General features: G+C 38.1%; 3 protein-coding genes across 4 annotated transcripts; 1 reads left to right on the plus strand and 2 right to left on the minus strand.

Annotated features, from left to right (window-relative positions):
• Nucleotides 1-365: 365 nt before the first annotated feature.
• On the minus strand, nt 366-8,494 carry spata7 (spermatogenesis associated 7). Of its 2 annotated transcripts, XM_028000437.1 has the most exons (12): nt 8,273-8,494; nt 7,719-7,781; nt 7,300-7,389; nt 6,888-6,935; nt 5,962-6,065; nt 5,398-5,837; nt 4,605-4,650; nt 3,937-4,055; nt 3,787-3,837; nt 3,550-3,627; nt 1,662-1,719; nt 366-1,573 (listed from the first exon to the last, which is right to left on the minus strand). In XM_028000437.1, exons 1-12 carry the CDS (start codon nt 8,313-8,315, stop codon nt 962-964), a joined length of 1,752 nt encoding a protein of 583 aa, XP_027856238.1. In that variant the 5' UTR covers nt 8,316-8,494; the 3' UTR covers nt 366-961. The 2 variants fall into 2 exon arrangements, with proteins under 2 accessions (XP_027856238.1, XP_027856239.1); XM_028000438.1 differs by lacking the exon at nt 7,719-7,781 and having other exon boundaries at nt 7,300-7,375.
• A 346-nt stretch (nt 8,495-8,840) lies between these two features.
• On the plus strand, nt 8,841-14,249 carry pnn (pinin, desmosome associated protein). Its single transcript, XM_028000435.1, has 9 exons — nt 8,841-9,003; nt 9,418-9,495; nt 10,125-10,196; nt 11,099-11,174; nt 11,306-11,400; nt 11,489-11,564; nt 11,730-11,885; nt 11,992-12,130; nt 12,595-14,249. Exons 1-9 carry the CDS (start codon nt 8,891-8,893, stop codon nt 13,785-13,787), a joined length of 1,998 nt encoding a protein of 665 aa, XP_027856236.1. The 5' UTR covers nt 8,841-8,890; the 3' UTR covers nt 13,788-14,249.
• A 567-nt stretch (nt 14,250-14,816) lies between these two features.
• gemin2 (gem (nuclear organelle) associated protein 2) lies at nt 14,817-17,722 on the minus strand. The gene is made up of 10 exons (XM_028000439.1): nt 17,473-17,722; nt 17,263-17,347; nt 16,558-16,647; nt 16,362-16,421; nt 16,139-16,258; nt 15,823-15,867; nt 15,678-15,746; nt 15,408-15,518; nt 15,246-15,304; nt 14,817-15,129 (listed from the first exon to the last, which is right to left on the minus strand). The coding sequence occupies exons 1-10, from the start codon at nt 17,592-17,594 to the stop codon at nt 15,090-15,092; spliced, it is 801 nt and encodes a 266-aa protein (XP_027856240.1). The 5' UTR covers nt 17,595-17,722; the 3' UTR covers nt 14,817-15,089.
• Nucleotides 17,723-18,049: the final 327 nt, after the last annotated feature.

An 18,049-nucleotide genomic window follows, 5' to 3' on the forward strand; every position in this document is an offset into this window, starting at 1 on the left:
AAACACTAGCAGTCCACTCTGAATACACACAACCTATGTGGGTGTTAATATTTTATTTGAAAACTTTATTCAAATTCGTTGTAGTCCCTTAGCGGCGGAGGAATATGCGGGGCTTTTCAGTGGCATGACATCAGACAGCTGGAATGCTGAGCGGTGAAAATGCCAGAAACGGGACAGCTGTCACGAACTGTTGTCCGCGGACATGTTTGTTTACCTTTTGCATAGACTCGCAGTTCACCCAGTGACTTTAATCACACACATGATGCTGTCCAGAGTTTTATTTGTTTGCTAAATTTCCCAAGACGCGATTATTAACTCTTCGGGTTATAAGAGCGTTTTAAGACACAGACGAAAACTTACAAAACTCAAGAAGAAACAATTTATTGCAAACAGAAGACACTTTCTGGTGAAGCTCATAAAAGCTACATATCAAAAGCATAAAAAGGCAAACTTAACAAACGTATAGCCTGTTGCATTTTATTAATACATAGTTAAAATAAGTGCATATGCCACAGCTGCACATGGGCTTACGCATGAGTGGGCAATGCAAATAAACTAACGGGGCTTTTTTCTGGCAGATACCATTTCTAAGTTTTCACATAAAAAGTTTTTTTTTTTTTTGCGAAACTATTTATTTCACACATCTACGCTTCAGAAATCTGTATATTATTTTAAACAAAAATAACACTGATAATATCTTAACTACAGTTATGGTCAAGTACAACCCCAGTTTAAAGATTTCTCAAAAACAGGAACATTTTCATTGAACTTTAAAAGAAAACAAATCATTAAAAAGATTAAAACACAAATGAAACACCTTCTTAATGTGCCTTGTAAGACATAACCAGTGCTAAATGACTTTCACAAATCTTCAAGAATACCCTTTGTTAGTTCCGTCTGAAACAACATCATCTGAGAACCGAATATAAAAACCGCATTCAATTCCTGAGTACAGCACAGCTCAGAAGTCATCATCACTGACATCTTCATGTCGGTTTGTGTTTGTCTCCTCAGCAGCTACTACGTTTTCAGAGTCTGTTTTGCTAGACATATGCAACGACTCTGACAAAATGTTTCCCAGATCCTCTGCCTCCTTAGACAGCTTATCACTTTGGTTCACATCACTGCTCGTAGTAGTGTGCTCACAGTTTTCATTCTGGACATTCATTTCAGTAATATCTGTCTGAAGAAAGTCCTCTTGACTGTCTTGACTACTGTCTATAAGATCGCCACTACAAAACTTTAAGCCAACACCTTCTTCATCATTCTCTTTCTTCTCATCCTCTGCCCTTGTTTTGGTTGAAGAAGCAGTTCTTACAGGAGAGCATGGGCGTGTAGAAACCCATGGAAGATCGTCATAATCTGACAAATCAGGATGATTAATTTGTAAGGCATGAGTAATGACGTCATCGTCTTCTTTAGTCTCTACTGGCTTAGGCCCAAATTTAAAATGTGAAAATACAGAATCAAGTAAAGCTTTCCCATGTTTCAGAGGGACTTTAGTTGAGGTGGATATGTCGAATGGTTCCTCAAACTCATTACTCAACACTTCCAGAAGATGGCGCATTTTACCCTGAAAAAATAAGCATAGGAGGATCTTCTTAAGCTGTAAACAATACTTATTTAACATATTTGACATATTATTTAAGCTATACAGTTACCTCATCAAGCCGATGTAGATTCATTTCAATATGTCGATTCATCACCCGATTGAGCATCCTTTCAAAAACATAAATATATTAAACTCTACATATTCTATCAAACTGATAGCGCTTTAATTTAACAATCACCAATCAATAAAATGAGACTTCTATATCCATCCATCTATCATCCAGGATGAAAAATCCATCCCATATTCATACATGGTTTACAAAACTTTTTCTTTCTCAAATAAAATACTGTGCATTTGTTTTCAGTCCTTTTTACTGTAATACCCCAAAATGAAGTCCAGTTCAACCATGTTGCCATGTTCAAGTTTTCTTGGAAGTCAGATCTCTTTAGTTGAGAGTGTAAGTTTAAAAAAACAGGGTTTTGCTTTGGTGCTAACCATAGTTACTGTGACCCTCTTGGCTACTTCTCTGTTTAATGTTCACCAAGCCTGGCCTGTCATTAGAGGTGGCAATATGTTTTTGTGGTTTGCAGCTGTGCCATAACCTTTCCATTTCCTGTTGATGAATTAAACAGTTCTCTGTGAGACGCCAAAGGTTTGGGAAATCTTCTTGAAATCTAAACTTCCTTTAAACCACTACACATAATTATCCCTGAACCTTTTGGTGTTTTCTGACAACAGTTATAGACATTCATAAAACCTCCTTCATCTTCATGACAGATGTCATGTTATGTTTATGACAGTGTCATGTCAGTCTTATGCACACCCTGTCAAATAAAGTGTTACCCAATTTGTTTTCTTAAAAAAATCTCAGACTCTGCCAGAAGTCTGAGATGTACTGAGATTAAATAATGGTGTATTCTCTTTGTTCTGGGAAGTTGAATTTTCCAAAATCTCAGCCAGAAAAAACTCAAGAAAACTCCCTGAAGTTGGGCGCTAATGCTAAGCAAACCTGAATTTATGACCTAGTATGGGTTTGCGAAATATGTTCTCTAAGTTTAATGTTCCAATTTAACCAGTGGAAAGATGCTCCTTTTGTGTTTCAGAGCTTAAAACTGAGAGAAATATGTTTTTGGTTTGTATTGCTAACAGTGGAGATTCAGAGATCCAAGGCTTGGGTAGAGGAATCCATTGACAGAACAGTTATTATTAATGCATTTCCCAAATCTGACATTTATGTATGAGCAGCAACGAGAAAGTAATTGTTTTATTAGACCGTTTGCAGTTTGTCACATGCCATGTAGGGAACAAGATGCTCCAGTCAGATGGAACCAAAACTGAACTTTTTGCCCAACATGTAAAACACTATGTCATCACCTTAAAGGCAACATCCCCACATTGAAGCAGGACTTGGTCCTAAACATACATTCATTGATAAAATAGGAGCAGCTCAAATCAAATAATTTCCATGTATTACTACAGTTCAGTCAAAGTTTATACTTAAACTTAAGTATAAACTGAAGTTTATACTTAAGTTTATACTTAAACTTACTTAAGTTTATACTTAACTTTATACTTAAAGTTTATACTTTAAGTATAAAGTTAAAGTATAAACTTTATACTTAAAGTTAAAATCTTTAACAGGTCTTGAAAATTGTGTTTACAGATGTTCTTTATTCCATCTAAATACAGACAACAGACTTCCAGCTCTAATTGCAGTAATAGATGGTTCAACAAAGTATTAACTCAAAGGGGCTGAACATAAATCCATGCCATGCTTTCCTAATCTCTATTAGAACAAATTTTGAAAACCATGCGTCCCTTTCCTTCCACTTCACAATTCTTTCCCTTTTGTGTTTATTTTGTGCTTTGTGTCCATCATATACAACCCCAATGAAATACTTAGTGATTGTAATGGGACAAAATCTAATAAAGGTCAAGGGTATTAAATACATTTTCAAGGGAATATATATTTGTGGCAAAGAAAATTAAAAAGAAACCTGTCAGAGATGTGGCCCCTGGACAGGATGTCCTCAGTCACAGAAGAAATGAATTCAAGGTACAGCAATTCTTCTTCTCTGTTGCCAAACAAATAGAAACATTTTAATTAAAGGTGTTGATTTTCTTTACAGTTTGTATTTTGGTAAAGTATTATTATTTGGCCACGCTTGGAAATTGTGTGTAAATATTCTTTTTTTGTCTAAACCTCGTCTGTTTGGATGCCATGGGGAACTTACTCGGCCAAAATAAGGCTTCTAATAGGGGACTTTCCAACTTCTGGAGAGAACCTACAAAAGCAGGACACAAGTATACTTGAACGTTTTGTCAACTTATCTAGATAACATCTAAAACAAATACTACATGTCTAACCTACTGCATTGTTTCACCTGGATGAGGAGTCAAAGAAAGAATTGTCCCTGCTTTTCATTTTATGCTCATGTTGTAATGGTGGTAAGTAAGAACCAGTGACCTCATCTTCAGACCATTCGTGCTCTGTGGAATATTCCTGTAAAACAGGCAAGATTTCATTATAACTCATCTCTGTTGTGGAAAGTATTTATCCTAACGGTTTCTGCTTTGTTTTTCTCTGATATTTCACCACAAGACATTGTTGAGAAACGCAGCCAGCACAGATTTTGCATGACCCACTCAACAAGAGGGTGATATAGGGAAAAAAAAACACATTAAGAACAGAATCATTAGCAATAGCATTGGTTCATGAATTCATTTTCAATAAATCATAAAAGTTACTTTTAAGAAAAAGGATTTTAAAAAAGATTTCATAGCCCTTAGACACAAATAAACAAAGGAGTTAAGTTGAGGACATTATTTACTGGACGGTGCCACACACCCCCGTCCTCAGGTGCTGGAGTCCTGCAACGGACTGGAATCAAATTAATCAGGTTATAAGCAGGACTCTGAAGAACCTGATCCCATGCTAAAAGGTATGTCATCTATTGGACGCAGGAGTGTAGGACCAGAGAGCCACCTAAACTTTGTGTTGCACTGACCCTCAAGGACAAATTTCTCTTCAATATCAAATATTTAAACTTACCTGGGACAGGCCATCAGGTTTTTCAGTGTATTCCTTGTGGTCTGAGCTGCATAAAAAGAAAAAAACAATTATACAGATGGTAAGACAAAAAATTAAATCTATAGAAAAACTGTATAAATATCCAATGAGCCTTTTTTATATTTTATACAACTTCAACCACAAACATTAATATATTTGACTATTTTTTTGTGCTAACACTATGAGAGGCATAATTGAGAAGTTCACAATACGTTTTACCCATTATTTTTTATGTAAGAACACAGTCACTGTCTGATTGCTTGGAGAGCTTTTCTGAACATCAGTTTTCAAACGATGCCAGATTATGAGTAGGATTTAGATCTAATTTTACATTTCCTTTGTCCTTACGATGTTGTTTATTGACAAAGGTTTTCCTAGAAACCTTGAAGACCTTCAGAAACTAGCTATATTTATTAAATTACACACAGACAGACTAGTAACAATTAGATGACTTCCTAAGGCAATTGCACGCAAAGGATTGAATTTAGGGGTGAAAAGGTCAATTGCTTGTCAGATTGACATACAATCTGACAAGTGCATGTCACACTTGTCAGATTTTTTTTATTGCGTTTTTTTTAACACTATGTATAATTTTTCTTCCACTTCATAATTATGCACAATATTGGGTTAGTCTACTGCGATAAAACCTACAAAAACACATTAAAGTTTGTTGTTCTAATGTTACAAAATGTGAAAAAGTTTAATAATTTTGCAAAGCACTGTATTTAAGTCACTATTAGATTACTTAAGAAATTATTTTCTTCATTTAAAGTACCTTTGACCAACTGTCTCTCCACCTAACAGTTTTGAGTTGCTGTCATCCTGAGACGATTTAATCTGTGGTCCTCTGTAGTAGCGATATCTTGACAGGTATGAACTCTTATCTGACTTCAGGGTCTTGGGAGTAAATGGTTTCTTTTGGGTAAAGTGCTGGGAATGTTTTTCGAGCAAGTCTCCACTGTACGTCTTCTTCACAGGATCCTGGAAGGTGTTGTAGCAACCCTGATCTCTTGAAGCTACCAGCGAACATGTGGACTGCTTTCTTTGAAAAGTTGTGTCAGGGCTTCGGTATCTTCTCTCTGATGACGGGCGCGCATAATGGGAATTGACTGAACAGGATGGGTAAACAATGTCCTTGGCATTGACGGAGCTGTTTAATCTCGGGGTGGAGGCGACGATGGAGCTTCTTGAGAAGTGGTAGGGGTTCTCATCATACTGCTCAGATAAATGAAAGATGCATTTTATCAAGAGTTGAGGAAGGAAGCAAGTTTAAAGTCATACAATATTGTTTTGCAAAGCACCAACAACCAAATGAACAGAGTAAAATGTAATCTCATACTTGCGCTGAGAAGCAGGACGTTCTGCTATTCCTATGTGAAGAAGAGAAAGCTGAAGAAGGACGATCATCTTTCTTCTGCTGTTGCTTTCTGATCTGATCATTGTCTGTAAACAAGTGTGAAGACCATTAAATAAAACCTCAACACAAACTAATTTAGACCTCTCACAATCATCAATGGACCATTGTAAATGTAAAACTAAGTTGTAATCATGTTTTAGGTATTGTTTGGAATAACTTTAAATCAATCCAAAGACAGGAGAAGAAAACCTTGTGTAGGTATGAATCAATCAAGGAGGACACTGTCCTAAAAATGTCCTGGCTTAGCTTTAAGTCAACTTGTAGATGCCCAATTAGTTTTGCAGGAATAACACTGGCAGCCCTCCATACTTTTATGTTTTTATCTCCAAAATAAATGTCAAGTTTTTGATTACCGGTAAGCACAGAAAATTATAGTTTTACAGATCACTTTGGGCCCGTTTTAATAACCTCAAAACCCAAAGAAGCTAAACTGCTAAAGGATTATATTGATTCTTTCATGGGTCAATTTTGTTTACTGAATAATAATTTATTAAACGTTCCTGATCTATGCAACGTTTTTCTCTACAGAAACATGTGTAGTTTTAACAAGTTGCCACCAGAGGGCAAGAAAAAATATATAGCTGCTTAGTATTACTGAGTAATTTAATGTCATTTGAGATTTTTATATTTAACTTCAAGGTTTATATAGTGTTAGCATGAAATGTCTACTTATAAGTGATGCATTAAAAACATCACTGGAAGCTCAGTTATGCAACTGAGCTTCCAATAAATGCTACTGTTCGAGGCATTCTAATGTAGTTTTAAAATTTTGCTAAAGAAAAGGAAAACAATATAATTTATGATCAGGTTTTTTTAATTGAAACACAGTTTAATAATTGGGTACTTACACTTCAAACTTTGCATCAAGCTTTTGGGTGCAGAGGTATCAATAGTAGCTGCAAAAGAAAGACAAAAACATAATAATTATTACAGTGAAACCTAATTAGAGTTAAATATGCTAAGATCTGTTTTTGTAATGATAAGTGGTAAAAAGAAAGTTCCTGTAAACTCAGGTCAAATCATCATAACTTCCCCACCATGCGTTTCCTGATATGCTGTGTTATGTTTTTTGCCAACTTTGGTGTGATGTATTATGAGTAAACATCTCCAAATATTTTCAGAGGTCCCATGGTTTTTAAATCATACTGCCATGTAGAGGTGGTTATACTAGGTCGTAATCAGGTCATCATCAAGTAATCAAGTGTGTTAGCAGTCTGCTACTTCACCTTTTATTGAACATATATCTAAAATGTAGCTCACCTTTAGCTGAGTAAATCTTTTTATAATGGGACAACATGTGATCTTTAACGATGGACTGAGCCGCTTTGCTGGAGGACTGAGGACAGAAAGCTAAAAAAAAAAAAACCAGAAAAAAAAATTTATGAATAGAAATGATTCCTAAACATTTATCATGTAAAATGTCATTCTTCTATGGGTTACATTTTCAAGATTCCCAATTTGTTTGAACCAGTTCCTAAAGTTGAAAATGAATTTAAGTCACATATTTCTAGGTGGCCAGGATTCAAATGTGAACAATATTACAAGGAAAAAAGGAATGAACATACTAATAATTTCTTATCCAAACCTATAAAAATCCTTAAAATCAGATTCCAGGTAGATAAATTATAAAACTAATCTATAGATAATTGCTGTTCCTTAGTGGGTTTACCAGTACTTACGGATGTTTTTTATTTTCTGTCTTCTCACTCCAGAGCTGCCCTCTAGTCCAGATGATACACTTCCTTAAACATACACAAATGTTAAACTGAACAGCTGCATACAGTAAAAATTACCAGATGGTGCCTAGCAGGCACATGTAAATTATTTGTATGCTTTCTGTATGACAAGATAAAGGAGGAAATCAATCATTTCTATATATACCAGAAAAGAAGTATCTAAATATAATTATTTTATTTTTATGGGCATTTATGAGCAGATAATGTAAAAAAATTAATGAACTATATGCAAATAATATCAAAACGTAAGTGAAGGAAAATACTATGCACTTAAAACTGTATTTCAATATATTCAGCAAAGTCATTCAACATATGTTTTTTAAAATTTATTGTAACACAGCATTATAAATAAGACGTATTCGTCCTCATTTGGTAAATAATATGTCCAAGGCAGAACCAATAAAATTATTTCAGTTTGTTTTTCTAAAGTCTTCAGAAGAATTACTTATGGAGCCTAAAATGCTATGAAGAGCTAGCCAATGCTAATAATTTCACACCTGTCCTCGACTCCATTGAAACGTTAAGTTCAAGGTATCCCATTTTCTTCAGATATATTCAAAAGGAATGGCGGCAGGGGTCGGGTATATCCAGAAGCCTCTGGTTGTTCAAATACGAACATGTTTACGGGCCAAAATGAGGTACTAACTAACTAGCTTCAACAAACACTGAGCGAAGCTTTAATGTCGCCATGCTGGTTGCTAAGATGGGCTACGTAATTACGCCAGTATACGTAAGAGGAGGCTGAACCAAGCGGGAGGCATTATAGTTACGGTTTTACTACAGATCCAAATGATTCTGTTCAAAATCCGTGCTTTTATCCCTTATTTACCAGAGATATGAGTTAACCTTTAATTGTCGATTCAGTCGCATATAGAATGTAATAAATAAATCCGCATAGTAAAAAGTTAATCTAAACGTGTTAGTGTAGATCAGAGGCAATTTAAAATGCATGAACAGCGCCATCTGAGGTCACATACTCCAAGGAGAACAAAAATCGAGGTTTTGTTTAAGCAGCAGGCGGCGACAGAGAGCAAGATCCAGTTTATAGAGATGAAGAAGACACTCTAGCGAAACTAAAGACACGCACACGTGATTCGCGCTAACTGGAGAGCAAGATGGCGGTGGCTGTGCGGAGCTTGCAGGACCAGCTCGAAAAAGCCAAAGAAAACTTGAAAAATGTGGAGGATAATATTCGTAAACTGACCGGGCGGGACCCTAATGAATCACGGTAAGCGAATAATAAACACAGTGAACATTTTTATTCGATAAACGTTTGTTATTGAAGCTATTAACCTTCCTTGAATGTGCGCTAACTTAGTTAGCAGGAGGTGGCCAGCCTGCAGGCACACACACCACCTCCCTGTTGTTTCGACATGCCCATTTAAACTGTTCTGTTAATTATATATTTAAAGTAAAAAGCAGTTTACACAGTAAGTTTTTATTATCTTAAATCTACAAGAGCGGAGTTGCTGGTCGGCAGCAGCCGATCGTCAGAATATCACCTCCTTTTTTTATAGCGCAAATTTGCTTTACTTCTGGTGTAGGGCCGAAGCAGCTCTCAAAACAATGAATCTTCTCCTTTAGCTGGTGCTAGTTTGCAGAGTCAATTCCTTGTTGACTATTTTAATTTCTATGTTTACAGACCGGGTCAGCTGCGTCGGCTCAGTGGCCCCATGGTAGGCCTGGGAGGAGGTAGAGGCAGAGGAATCAATCTCCTCAGGTAATAACGGAGGGAGGGGAGGGGAGGGGGCAGATTTAAAAATAATTCAAAATGACTGACGGGGTAGAAACAAGACATTTTAAATTAAACTTGCCTCATCTATACAGCCCAACTATGAAAGAAGAAAAAGAAAGGTTTAAATAAAAACTAATGAATTAGTACAAAAAGAGCAATAGATTGTGAAAACCTGTAGGTAGGTTTGTTGGCAACATTTACAAACTAGATGTATGTCAAACCAAATTATTTAATCTGAAAGAGCGTTATTATCGTCTGACTTTAAACAATTAATCCACCCCAGAGGGCAAAACATTAGTGTAAGAAGTACATTCTCATTTAGCACATTGCTCACCCTATATATGCATTTTGATATTTCTGTTGCTCAGGTTGGCATTAAACAGTGTTTCTGAAGAAACACTGTTACGTGTTACGTTAAGCTGCTCAAAGACTGTTCTAAGTGGGTTGAATCCTAACATTTACACATGGAAGGGTGACCATAAAGAATAAACCTTTAGTGATTTTCTAGTGGTGAAAAATGTTTGTAGAATAACACAACAGTAGTGGTTATTTTAAAAAAAAAAAAAAACATAAGCTCCTGTTTGTTATTCCTAATACTTTGCGTTGTTTTTCAGACGCAGTCTCTCAGATATGGGAAGCAGCGGGCCCCCTGCCAAGCAAAGGGACATCGAAGGAGCTCTGCTGAGGTGAGAACTGCATGGCTTAATGTGTTTTCAGCTGAGATCCTCCCCGCATGCAGTGTTGGGAAAGGAGCTGGGACCCCCACATGGTCTATAAAAGCATAGAATTTAATTCAAGCTATCTAAAAGTTATCAATCAACATTTTTTTAAATAAATTTGACTCGAAGTTTGTCCATTTGTTTATGCTTACATCATCCGTCCCTCTGGTAGTTTGTTTGCCCATTATTTTCACTTATCCCTCTCATTCGAGTTAGATATTTTACCCTGCCCTTTTTTGATGGAGATTCTATTTTTATGAACTGACCATTGCATTCATGGCAAATATTTTTATAAATACCCCAAAAGTGAGCTCACAATATACTGAAACTTTACTGGTTTAAATCTTAAAAGTATCTGAAAAGATGATAAATCTTTTTTCTTTTTTTTTGCTTAGCTATTTATCGAAATAGAGATCAAAAGTTTTCTGAAGCAGTTTGACCCTTCCTCTCGCTAATGGTTATGTTTAGTTAGTAAACAGAAGTATGTGATGTCAAGGTTTGCATGAATATGCTTTCCGGGATGGGGAGGGCTATGACCTTTTTGTTCTCAAACTCCTTTTTGTTTTTACTCACATAAATGTAATGTACATTTTCATAAATCTGACCTCAACAATGAGACAATTTTTTATACACCATCGGTTGTGACTGAACCGACTTAGTTTGCACTATGTTGCAGAGTTGCTTTTCTAATTAATGGTAGATTTCAACTGCTGTGATGAGGATTTATGCCTTTTTGCATCACCCTTTTTTCACATATTCTACTGTCTTAGACACAACTTAATTTATGGACATGTGCAGATTTTTGGTATTTATTTTGTGTGAATCCTGGCTGCAGATCTGTTTAGCTGTATTTGTTTATTTTTGTGCAGGCTGGCAGGTGATCAGAGGGCCAGGAGAGACGTGCGTCATGACAGTGACGCCGAGGACGATGACGATGTCAAAAAAGTAAAATGCAACATTTGCTGAGCTTTATTATAACTTTACTGGATAAATACATCTGTACTGTCTTTATTCCTTTTTTTTTTTTTTTTTTTTTAAAGGCTTATATGTAGTTTTTTTTTCTCCCTAATCATTAGCCGGCGTTGCAGTCATCTGTAGTAGCTACCTCCAAGGAGAGAACACGCCGAGACCTCATTCAGGATCAAACCATGGATGAAAAGGGGAAACAGAGGTAAGCCAACACAAGCATAATATATAATCAAATATATATAAAAATATATATATATAAACAAAATTTATTGTTTTGATCTAAATGTCAGGAATCGGCGCATGTTTGGCCTGCTGATGGGGACACTGCAGAAATTCAAGCAAGAATCGAACGTCTCATCTGAGAAGGTGCGCAACTATTATTATCATGTTTGTTTTAGATCAAATAAACTATTGTTGAGCTGCGAGTCTAATATGATAATAATACACCCCCAGCAAGTATAGAACTGGATGATTCTTGTTGCATTAGTTGTTCCTTTCCTGGTAACTCATTACCATTTGTTTGGATCACAGCTAAAGCGACGTTCAGAGATAGAGCAGAAGCTCGAGGTTCAAGCTGAGGCTGAGAGGAAAAAAGTAGAGAATGAAAAGCGAGAACTGTTCGAGGAGAGAAGAGCCAAGCAGACAGAGCTGAGACTGCTGGAACAGAAAGTAGAATTGGCTCAGCTGGTAAGAAAATGTTATCACAGTTTTATTGATACAGATGTACCAGTATAAAAACCTTGAGATGCAGTAATTACTGCTTTATAACTATGCATCTTACCTCCAACTATAGCAAGAGGAGTGGAACAGCCACAATAATCACCTGGTGAAATACATTCGCACCAAAACCAAGCCTCATATCTTCTACCGGCCTGGAAAAATGTGCTCCGCAACTCAGAAACTCCTCGAAGAATCCACCAAGAAACTCAATGGTCAGTGTTCGACTTTTTAAATTGTGTTTATGTGGACATCGGCGTTACGATTAATGGGACAGTTTGCAGCCTGCCTTTTAGAGCATTTTGTTTTCTTGGGTTTCTTGAAAAAGATCTCTAACAACATGTTGTATAGGAACACAGTCTTAGGTGGCCACTGATGCCGTGTAATAATTAAGATATGATTAGGGATTAGTTGTTTTTTTTTCACCCCTGAAAGCAGTCCACAGTAGCCATCTTAGATTTTTCCAAAATAAAGTAAAATTTAATGTTTCATGATGTTTAAACTTTATTCATAAGGTGTGGCGGCATGCTGTGATCATTTGCATGTACAGGAAGCCCTGAGGTTTATAAGTTGATGCTCTTTTTCTTTGTGGTGGCGATAAATACTTCTAACAACATTTCAGAAATCCTAAGTTCTTTCTTTAAATAACGCTGACCTATAAAATTTTGTGTCCGTGCAGCTGTGTTTGAGGAAAGGCGTGAGGCATTTGCCGAACATTTGAGCAAGATGGAGTCGCGTCCCCGGCGCCAGCCGAACCGCGACCAGGATGGCAGCTCAGCCTCAAGGATGGACCGCCCGGCGGAGGGTAAGCCAGCAGGTCAGGTAGAGAAGCAGAGAGGTAAAAGGGGGGAATCCAGGAGGGAGGAAGACGAGGATGAGGATGAGGACGAGGAGGAGGAAAGGGAGAAGGAGATAGGAGGAGGTGATGCTGAGGAGGGGGAGAAAGAGGAGTTGGTTAAAATAGAAGAGGTGGAGGAGGAAGTGATGGAGGTGAGAGAGGAGGGAAGCAAGGAGGAGGCAGGAGAGGAGCAGAAGGAGAAGAGTGAGAAGGCAGCAAGTCCAGAGTCAGAGGAGATGGAGGTAGAGAAGGAAGATAAGGGTAAGGAGGTAGAGGTAGAAACAGACAGGAAGCAGGAGTCCACAGAAATCCAAGAAGAAAAGACTCCAGATGTTCAGAGCTGTGAAGCAGCTGTAAGCGGCCTAGAGGTCCCAGACTCCAGCGACGAGCCCCCACAGAGCCTCGCTGCGGGAGAACCAGCAGCACAGTCACCCGTGACGGAGACCGCCTCTCCAAGTCAAGAACCCCAAAAGGCCTCTGCTGCCCTCGCTCAGGATCCAACCAGTCCCACACAGGACAACATGGCTACAGAGTCCAGCGTCCAGGACTCCACAGCGGAAAACCAGACAGAGGAGAGAAAATCAAAGGAGGACGAAGAGGAGGGCCCACAAAAGCTGCCTGATTCTAAGGAGGTTGATGCCCCTGCAAAGGAGGAAGGGGAGGAACAAGGCAGAGGGAGAAAGAAGGAGAAAGACGCAAAGAAACATCGCAGTCGTAGCAACAGCTCCTCCTCTTCCTCGTCTGGATCCTCCTCCAGCGGTAGCTCTTCCTCATCCTCCGGATCCAGCCGATCCTCGTCTTCGTCCTCATCGTCCTCGACGTCCAGCAGCCGCAGCCGAGACAGCGACAAGCGAAAGAGGAGGCCGTCCGATAGAGGCAGAGACAAGAAGAAGGAGGAAAGAAGTCGACAGAAGTCAGGAGGGAGAGACTCGGCGGAGAGGAGGAAGAGAAGGAGCGAGGAGAAGAAGGGCAGGCCGTCCCGGAGCGATAGGGAGCATAAAAATAGAGGAGACAGGAAGGACAAGAGACGCTGATGTGATCTTCTGTATAACCAGAATGGTGAATAAATCTTCAGCTGTTTTCTTTGACGTGGTGGCGGTTTTTAAACACATTTGTCCTTTTTAAATCACCAGTTTCTTTTCTTGACAGAAATGTTTTAAAATAGATGGATTTCTTACAGTCCAGATTGTCAGTAGCCAGTTTAAAATTTGTGGAAAACTGCTTATTTCTGTTCTTCGTTTTCCTCTGGTTGAGAGCTGTTCTCACTGCAAGTGTGGGAACGATTCAAAGAGAAAATGTTCCTTCTGCGTCCTTTTAAATCAAATGTGATTTATCCTACTACGTTGATTCTTAAACCTTTTTGTTTTTCTACTACAAGATCTGCTTAGAATAAAGCTGAGATAAAAGCAGGAATATCTTGGGTTTGTTTTTATTCTGGGTGTATTTCTACATTACTTTTGTTGTTTCAGTCTGATTAAAATTCAATTTCCACTCTTGTCCCTTGAAAATTTTCACATTTTGTTACAATACAACCTAAAATTTAAAGCAGTGTGTATTTTTGAAGAGGAGTTAATTTGATAATTGGGTTCAAGGGTTTTCACAAATATAAGGCTGGAAAGTGTGGTGTACATTTATATTTAGTCCTCTTTACGTTTGTGCCCCTTAGTAAAACGTAGTACAATAAACTATCTTCTGAAATCATAAATTAAGTGAATATTTTACCATTCTCAGTACAACTACCTCTTTTTCTTAAGTAAATTTTAGTATTCAGTGATAGAAAGCTAACATGTAGCAAATCCAAAAGTAACTTATATGTTTATGTCAGTGTTACAATGTTGGTGTATAGTAAGTCTTTAGTAAAGTAAGAGGCTGTCGTCGTACTTTGAAGCTGTTTTCTCCTACGTTTCCTTGGTGTAAACCTACCAGAGCAGCTCTGACTCGCCACTCCAAGGACAGTAAACTTTGCAACCCTGTCAGTTGTGCATCAGCATTGAAGATGATTCTGTGCTTCCCAGACCTTGTAATTTGTAAATGATCCTGGCTGATAATGTTCACACAAGACATTTTCCTATAAACCATTTATTTGATGCACACAAAAAACATATTTTACATAATCTTTCACTGGATGACATCTTCAGTTGCAAAAATGTGGTCATGTAAATGGATTTCTTTTTTTATAAAAATCAGTCAAGCCCTTTTGGGGTTGCTTTTGGCTTTCCTGTCGATGCTCTGGTGGGATATTGTGTGAAAATGCTCATCCATTTCCACATGCAGCCTTGAGAACAAAATATGTCCCAATGTGCTGATATCAGTCAGTTTACAGTTCAGCTTCCCGTTCACTCTGGCTGGTCTGCAAGATCAACCTGTTCAAAGTATCTGCAGATGAAAAAAGAGAGAGCTCATAACACAAAGGGAAAAATGGATTCTATTTGTAATTGTAAAAATGTTTGCAGTCACAAAAATGTCACTATAGTAGGTATTTTTGAAGTCACCTTGCAACAAGACAGATGAGCAGGTTGAGTGCAGGCAAGTTCTCATCCTCCTGACTATTCTGTTAAAACAAGCAATGAGGAGGTTGAAGATTTCAAGAAAATTACAGACAGAAGGGAAAAAAAAAACAGACAAATTAGGCGGTGACTAGCTAGGAAGCCTACCATTGTGCTACGGAGCTGGGCACATCTCCTGGCCAGCTGCCGGATGGAGGAGTGGGCTTCAGGCAGCAGCGGCTTCTCCAAGCAGGCCAGAAGAGAGTACAACCAACGACCCTGTTGAAGAGTTAGGAAGCAGACGCTGGGTTGTAATTCTTAATAATTTTGAAAAAATTAGCCAGTCAGCCTGGTCAGAACTGGATATTGCAGTGTAATGTCACATGCCTGCTATTTTCCTGCTTAGGAACCTTGGAGTAAATAAATAGCCAAACTCACCAGCTGTGGAACAAATTCTCTCTCTTCAAACCAGCTGATAAGGATGTCGAGCAGCATCAGCACCGTGGACTGCAGAGACACAGAGCCTGGAGATTAAACTAAATAGAGTTAAACTGTCAGAATCTGTGGCGCGCGTTGAACTTACCTGATTGAATCTGCTGACGATGCTTAGCAGTGGAGGAAACCCCACCTGAATGCAAACAAATAATTAGCCCCACATTCTCATTAAACGATTAAGCATTTTTTCTGATGTGGAGCCAAAATAAAAATGTTTTTTCCAAACCTAAATATTATTACATTTTTCTCAAATGTAAGCAGGTTTAAAGTCTTTACTATAGTCTCCATGGCTAAAAGTAATTCCCACTTTCCCAAACTCAGATTTTTCAGGGTTGTCTACTTCAAGACTTCTTTTGGCTGCTAAGGAAATCTGAGTCTTACAGATAATGTAGAAGTTTTACAACCTTGCTGTAGTCCAGTGCTGGCTCTTGGTCTGCCTCTGTTAGTCCGGATGATGAAGAACCCAGGTAAGTCTTCTCTCCTAAACAAAACCTCTTCCAGCCCTTTTCGTCTGTCAGCTTTGGCTGTGAAAAAACAAATATTTCAAGGCTTTTAAAGCTGACTCTGTGATCAACAACTCAAATACACAATGGCATCTTAGCCTACCGGTGTTGTAAGACATCTTACCATCTGTACATTGTCATCTAGAATGTGATGACTCCAGTGTGTCCTGTTCTTAGTGATGCTCTAAACAAAGTGTGAAACACACAAGAATTATGCTTGAACGTCCGTCTTTGACAATAAATCACTTATTTAAATGTGTTGAGATAGCCATTTATGATTAGGAATTAATAACTGTGTGCAAGGAAGAGTTTCTGCATACCTGCCTGACGTCTGAAAAGTTACTGACTTGGTGTTGCTGCCAACTGAGGCTGGGGCAGAAGCCTACAGGAGCAGCAAGGCACCCTGCTACCTACAACACACCACACACGTTCCTTCTGTTACTTTAGATCTTAAAATACCTTGTAGAAGTGCTCATACCCTTTGACCTTTTCCGTCTTTCATCATGTTGAAAGCATAGTCTTTAACATTGGGATTTTGGTTGATAGACAAAAACAAAGGAGTGCATTAATATAAAGTGGGGGAAAAAAAGAGACAATACATCCATTATAGGCTGAAAAAGACTTCAGACTGAGGCAGAGGTTTGCCTTCCACCAGCACAATGACCTCAACTGTACAGCCAGAGCCATAATATTTCCAAGCTTAGAAATGTTTCTGATTACAAAGCTGAAGCAATATTTGAGAATTAATGTTCACAGATATTCCCCAGTCTGAGTTGGCCTTAGTGGTTTTGCAAAGAACAACAGATTTAAAGCAGCTTATAAAATCCCAACAAAATAGACGTGACAAAATAGTGAAAGGTTCAAGAGGTGTGAAAACTTGTGGAATACAGTACAAAAGGGAGAAGAATCACATTTGTCTTCATACTTTTCTTTGCTACATGTAATGCTTCCCAATTAGAATGCATTATTAACATAATTAACCAATTCTTCAATAAATCTGAGCAGTACTGTGTACATTCACTCACAGAAGCATTGACTGTTTGCTTCTTTTTCAGTTTCTTTGGGTCGATTTGAGCAACCACCACATCAGGACACAGTGATGCCTCCAGCCTTAAAAACAAGGGAATAAACACATGAAACAAGGGCAGCAGTTGCGTTGAGTTTGCGGGGAGAACCCTGAAGTGTAAACAAAGGCCAGGGTAGACTGGATTAAAAGTGAACTGAGCTAAACCTACTGGACCTGTCGCAGATATTCTCGGGGGTTCCGTGGCGGTCCACTGAGGTCCAGGTCCTCGGTTCCTTCTCCACAATCCACCGGCAACAGCCTCGGCATTAACTCTTCCACGTCCGACTTCATTTTCTAACAATCACTGACCAAAACAGCAGCTAAAAGCAAAACAGTTACACTTTAATTTGCATCGTTTCTTTGAATACTAGGCGCCATCTTGTTTGTTGAGACGCGGGATGATGAGGTCGCTATTGTGCGCGAGATGTGTTACCGTGGTAACAAGCGCCTTTCTTTCGCCGTGAAATTCAGTTTTTCTTTCTTTTTTTGTGATTATTGCATTTATTGTTTAGTTTGCTTTAGTTTCATACAGTTTTTTTTTTTTATATCTGTATAATAGAACAAATATAATTGTTTTGTTTTATATAGCAGAATAACTGTAGGGAAAATCTTAGTTTAAAATATTCCACAAGCACAATTATAGAATGTGGATCATTTTAAATGGAACTTGTAAGAATCTCCTGTTTTAAAGAAGATTGTGGAAGAAATAATTTTCTCCATTTAAGTTTAAATGCCCTAGTTGATCT

The sequence above is a fragment of the Xiphophorus couchianus genome, chromosome 19 (assembly GCF_001444195.1).
Source record: "Xiphophorus couchianus chromosome 19, X_couchianus-1.0, whole genome shotgun sequence".
NCBI classification, from domain to species: Eukaryota; Metazoa; Chordata; class Actinopteri; order Cyprinodontiformes; family Poeciliidae; genus Xiphophorus; species Xiphophorus couchianus.